The sequence below is a fragment of the Chinchilla lanigera genome, unplaced genomic scaffold, assembly GCF_000276665.1.
Source record: "Chinchilla lanigera isolate Chin_1 unplaced genomic scaffold, ChiLan1.0 scaffold00041, whole genome shotgun sequence".
Classification (NCBI taxonomy): Eukaryota; Metazoa; Chordata; class Mammalia; order Rodentia; family Chinchillidae; genus Chinchilla; species Chinchilla lanigera.
This window is the reverse complement of record NW_004955442.1, coordinates 17,020,414-17,026,436: the sequence shown is the minus strand read 5'-3', so window position 1 is coordinate 17,026,436 and position 6,023 is coordinate 17,020,414. Positions and strand designations below refer to the sequence as shown.

Sequence of the window (6,023 nt, the reverse complement as noted above, 5' to 3'; positions counted from 1 at the left end):
GCAGGAGGATCTTTGCCAGTTCAAAACCTGCCTGGGCTACAAAGTGAGCTCAAGGCCAGCCTGAACTGCATAGCTAGACCCTTTCTCAAAAAGGCAAAAACAAAAAGACCCTTGTAACAAGGCTGGGTGTGGTGGTGCATGCCTATAATCCCAGCACTCAGGAGGCTGAGGCAGGAGGATTGCTGTGAGTTCGAGGCCAGCCTGGTCTACATATCGAGACCCTGTATCAAAAAATAAAAACCAAAATAACTTTTTTTAATTTAAAAAATAAAATCTTGTACCAGATAAGCAAATTTTAAAATGACAGCCAGACAAGGTGGCTCACTTCTGTGATCTCAGCACTCCAGGGACTGAGGCAGAAGGATCACGATTTCGAGGCCAGCCAGAGCAATTTAGCAAGGAGGAAAAAAGTTTCCTCATCCCGTAGGAAGGATATGTTCTCGGGGCAGTAGTATGCCGCAACCAAGAATGAGGTGGGTGTATTCACTCAGCTGGGTGGGGCGCCAACAGAAGGTTCAGTTTAGAAAAGTGCTTTAGAAGGTGCTTCCATGAACAACAACAAAAAAATCCTCCAACCAATGTTTTATTTATATGCGGTTACTCATTTGCTATCTTCCCAAGAGGGTCAATTCTGAATTATAGGGTAATTTGGGACAGAGGTGGAGTGGACCGCAGGGAGATGATTAAGGTTAACATGCAATGCGTCTGTAATTTTACACTGTTTTTAAGGTACTACAGATTGAACCCAGAACTCCCTGCATGCTAGTTAAAAGCTCTAATATTGAACTATACAGTCAGTCTTGGAACTTATCTTCCTGCCTCGGGCTTCCGAGTACCTGGGATTAATTTTTTTAAAACGAACAAGACGTTAGCAATAGCTGTTTTGGAGGTGGGTTACTAGTGATTTCTCGCCTGCCTCCTTTTTCCTTCCTTCGCTGAGTTCGCGGCGGCCGCCGGGCGCCACTTACTTGTCTGGGACGCCGGGTGCTCCTGGTTTCTCTGGAAGGGGTACCTGAACAGCAGTTTATTGCCCCTGCTGCCCGAGCTCACCAGAATCACGCTGATGGGGCTGGTGTTGTCCCCCATAATACCGGGGAAAAGCGCGGATTGGAGGGACCCGAGGAGGACCCGCAGACCTAGGAACGCCCTACGCCCGCAGCGCGACCGCCTCGAGTCCCACGCGCCGCCGCTGTCGTGGCCGCGCTCGCGAGATTTGGCGCGCGGGCCGGGCCATCTACGCAGGCGCTCGGGGCTGTAAGCGCAGGCGCAGAGCTGCGAGAAGCCACAGGGTAGCTCAGCGCGTGGGCTGCAGCGTCAGGTTTAGGATGAAGGGAACCGCCCACTCACAGGCTCGTGTGGGGGCTAGCGTTCAAAGCAGCAGGGCTGGAGAAGCTAGTTTGTGTATTATAAAAGTAACACTCTTATTTGTGGCGAGGCACTGTGCCTTACCCCGCTGACTTCCCAGATATGCTGCTACCCAGCTCTGCCGATCGGGCTCCAGTAAGCCATCTCTGCATGGTCCAAGACCCAGGCTTGGAGGAGCCCGCTATCTCCCCAGGGCACACTTCTTGCCAGCAACCTTCACCAAAATGCTCCTGGTTTGCTTCTCTGGCTACGTAGTTAGTAGTAAGAAGCACTGGAACCAGTGGGCAGCACAGGGAGATCCCATGTGTCACGATGCAGGAGCGCCCTTTGCAAACCGGCTGACCAGGCTCAAGTCCTCCGAGCTGGACTGAGGTCCCATCATCTCCCTCGCCTTGGCCCCATGCCTCCCCTCAGCAGCCGTTACAGAAACCAGACCTCATCGTTGTTACCCCTGAGACTGAGGGGTAGCAGGCCGAGATACCGACCTCAGCTTCCCCACCAATGACAGTATCTGGAGTAAAAGGCCTTGAAGTGCAGTCTCGGCTCTAAGCTCTCATTTGTATCGGGGAGAGTGAAGCAGCAGGAAACCCCTGCTCGATGCAGGTACATCTTCAGACTTCTCAACGAAGACCCCACACCTCTAAGCCCCCTTCATTTTAAATTTAAGAACTTGTTTTATAAGCTCCTTTTTGGAGGGCAGTGGGCTTTTGGAAACTGAAACCCCCAACCTTCCTCCCAACCTGGGTCCCCTTGGGCAGTGCAGGAGGCCACTTGGTTTTATCATTCCTGGGTCAGCCAGAGTGCAGGGTGGGGCTCACAGACACTATCTGGGTCACACCTTCTTGACCTCAGCGTTCCTGCCCCACCAGAGAAAAGACACCTGTGTACAGTAGTGACAAAATTAAGTTTTCATCGTCCAGAGTTCCTTTATCAGATGATTCACCCAGATGCTGCGGTGGAGGCTAAGTGTAACCCCCACATACAATTCAAACAGTGAAACTTGGACTCGCAAGATTATTAGCCTTGGAAAAGTCACTCTGTGACTGTCCTCAGGGAAGGGCCTGAAGGCCCCTGGGATGAACTGCTGAGTGACCAGACACTCATCTAAGCACAGCCCCAGCTACTCAGGTTCAGAGTAACCAAAAGCCTGAGATTCTGCCCAGAGATCAGCAGCTCTGGCATCCTGGACTTACTGCGCTGGCTCAGCCTCTTCTGTCACAGGTGGGGAAACCAAGGCAGCCCTGGCCCACCAGCATCCCAGTCACCCAAACCTCAGGCTAATTCCTTTCTCCAGTGAAACCATGGACACATTTTATAACCTGTATGAGCCACCAAGTCCTTATCTTAAAAAATATAATGAAACATCCTTCACAGACTGGTTATGAGGAGCAAGGGCCCAACATGGAGAGCGTTTGGAGCTGTGTGCAGAACTCAGCACTAGGTAAAGGACTTCACGCCACACAGAATTTATCTGGTGTGGATTGTCACCAGATGCACAAGACTCTAAGTCTTTTACAAATGTGGCCTAGAAATCTCGTCCACCTGGGCATTTGAACAGTGTCTTTTATTCTTAAAAATAACTTAGGGCTAGAAGTGTTGCTTAGTGGTGGAGCACTTACCTAGTATGCTAAAGCCCTCCAGCACTGCAGTCAATCAATCAATCAATCAATGATCACTTTGAAATGAACAGTTTGGTGGCATTTAGCACATTGACAATATTGCACAACCACTGTCTCTCACTCCAAAAGGAAATCTCCCCACCAAGCACTCACTTTCTGTCTACCCTCTCCCTGATACAGGAATGATATAGGACCTCCCAATATGATACAAGGGAAATAAAACTCCCAACCTGCTAGATGTCCAATACACCAAGTTCATGTTCCCAAAATCAAAGAATGGGGGCTGGGGATGTAGCTCAGTGGCACAAGCGCCTGCCTGGCAAGTGCAAGGTCCTGAGTTTGATTCCTGGTACAGGGGGAAAAAAATCAAAGAATGAATTTTAAGGAACAAAGGAGTAGGAAATACTTATTAAGAGTAGGAAATATTTATTGAAGGGGAGAGATACAGCTCCTGAGTGGCAGGAGGGAACCCTCAAGAGGGTTGCCAAGAACCCTACTTTTCAGGGGAAGTTTTGTAGAGCACAACCATATGCGTAAAAGGTGGGTTAAGGCTATGGTCAACCAGTAAGATTATAAGTATAGTCACTTAGGTAATATTGGTCCTATGGGGAAGCAAGTCACATAGCAAGTGTACATGGAAAGAACAAACATCTTTTCAGAAAGGGATGAGTCTAAGGGTCTTGGTCACCCACAGAGGTGACTGATGTCTATCTAGACTCTATTACACCAGATGTTACCACTTATCTTAGGTCTGGTTATTCCTTCTTTATCTTGAGGCCTGGCCTCCACCAGATGGGCCTCTGGCCACAGTTGTAATGAGTTTTCATCTTGCACTGACTCTCTCGAGGGCCCAGCCCCATCTGAGTGCCTATAATATTTCTACCTAACTGTCTATAATATCCCCAGCCTTAATGACAATTAATCTACTTTCTATCTGTGGATTTGGCTGTTTTGGACGTTTCATATACATGGAAGCACACAATATGTAGTCTTTGGGGCTGGCTGTTCACTTAGTACAGTGTTTTCAAGGTTCATCCATGTCATCGCATGTGTCAGTACTTCATTTTCTTTTTGAAACAAGGTCTCACTGTGTAGTCCTGGCTGACCTGGAAATTACTGTATAACCCAGGCTGACTTTGAAGTCATGATCCTCCTGCCTCAGCATCCCAAGTGCTAAGATTATAGGCATGTACTATTGTATCCAGTCTTAGTATTTTATTGTTATGGCTGAATAATTTCTCATTGCTTGGAAATATCATAATTATAACTTATTTATTCATTCATTGATGGAAATTTTCAATTGTTTCCAACTTTGGGCTATTGTAGGTAAAAGGATACAACCTTTTTTTTGAGACAGAGTCTCACTATGTAGTTCAGACGGGTCTTGAACTCGATATGTAATCCAGGCTAGCCTTGAACTTCTGGTAATCCTCCTCCCTCAGCCTCCCAAGTACTGGGATTACAGAGGTTCACCATCACACCCAGCAAGGATACAACATTTTTAAACAGGACAATAAAATCACTAATTTTACTGCAATAAAATCACTAATTTTACTGCAATAAAATCACTACTTTTACTGTTCAACCAAAACCAACATGGTGTTTAAAAAGTAAAGGCAAGAGTCAGGTGCCTACAATCAGAGCACTTGGGAGGCCAAGACAGAAGTATCTTTAAGTGCAAGGCCAGTGCAGACTACATGATGAGAACCTGGCAGAGACAGAAAAGGGGAGAAAGAGAGAGATAGAGACAGAGAGAGACAGAACGGGCAGGGGCTAGGAGTAGAGCTCAGTGTTACAGTATTTGCCTAACGTGCACAAGGCCCTGGGTTCCATCCCCAGAACTGAAGAAAAAGAATGAGGGGGACTGCAGCAGACTTGCAGAGTAAAACTGGCAAATTATATCCAGAATGTCTTTGAAATTCCCGCAAACCAGTGAGATCAGGAACACTTACGAAAATGAGCATCTCTTGTATACTTCAGTAAAGTAAATGTGAGTAAACAGTGAATATGTGAACAGGAACACAACCTCACTAATCACCAGAAAAATATAAATTGAAACCACATGAAAAACCACTACATGCACACATTAGACTGGCTAAAATTAAAGGGGGCTGATGATATAGCTCAGTGCCACAAGTGCTTGCCTAGCAAGCACAAGGACCTGAGTTCAATTCCCGGTACCAAAAAAAAAAAAAAAAAATTAAAGGGTACCAACTAACAGTACCAGATGCTTGAGAGGAACAAGAGAAACTTGCACACCACACCTGGGAATATAAATTGGTAGATTTCTCTGGCAGACAGTTTGATGTTTCCTAATAAAGTTGAAGGTGGACATGCCCCACAACCCAGCAATTCCACTCTTCGGTATATAACCGATAGAACTCAGTCACATGGGCTCTACCTGACATGTGAAAGAATGTCCATTGCAGCAATATTCATAATAGTCAAGAACTAAACAATCTGGCTGGGGATATAGCTCAGTGCAGAGCACCTGCCTGGCAAGCACAAGCTTATGAGTTCAATTCCTGTTACAAAAAAAAAAAGAAAGAACTAAACAACCCAAAAGTCTATCTCCAGCACAATGAATGAATCATAGCATATTCCCACAAGGAAATAGAATAGAGAAAAAGAAAGGACTACATGCATGGTGAATTTCACAAACACTTGGAATTAGAAGACATTTTAATACATTATTAAAATAATGTATTGTTTTATTTATATGATAGTCAAACCCATGCAAGCTGGTAGTGTAGCTTAGTGGTGGAACACAGGCTTAGAATGCAGAAGCCCTAGGCTCAATTCTCAGCAATAGTAACAACAAAAAGCATTTAAGAGCAACTAAAGTGGTGCCAGGCATAGTGAATACTTGTAATCTCAGCATTCTGGGAGGCTGAGGCAGAAGGATCATAAATTCAAGTTGACACAAGGCAATTTAGAGACTTAGTACAAGTCTGTCTCAAAATAAAAAATAAAATTAAAAAAGGGCTGGGACTAAAGCTCAGGGTGAAGGCCTTGGGTTCAATCTCCAGTGCCACCAAA

The 6,023-nt window shown here is 45.9% G+C and overlaps 1 protein-coding gene across 1 annotated transcript in view; it reads right to left on the bottom strand.

Annotated features, from left to right (window-relative positions):
• Positions 1 to 1,205, bottom strand: part of Nprl3 (NPR3-like, GATOR1 complex subunit) — a 43,168-nt gene extending 41,963 nt beyond the window's left edge. The window contains exon 1 of the mRNA XM_005391678.1: positions 969 to 1,205. Within this exon, the coding sequence (XP_005391735.1) occupies positions 969 to 1,086 (118 nt within the window). The 5' untranslated portion in view covers positions 1,087 to 1,205. The remainder of the gene's footprint in view (positions 1 to 968) is intronic.
• Between the last annotated feature and the right edge of the window lie 4,818 nt (positions 1,206 to 6,023).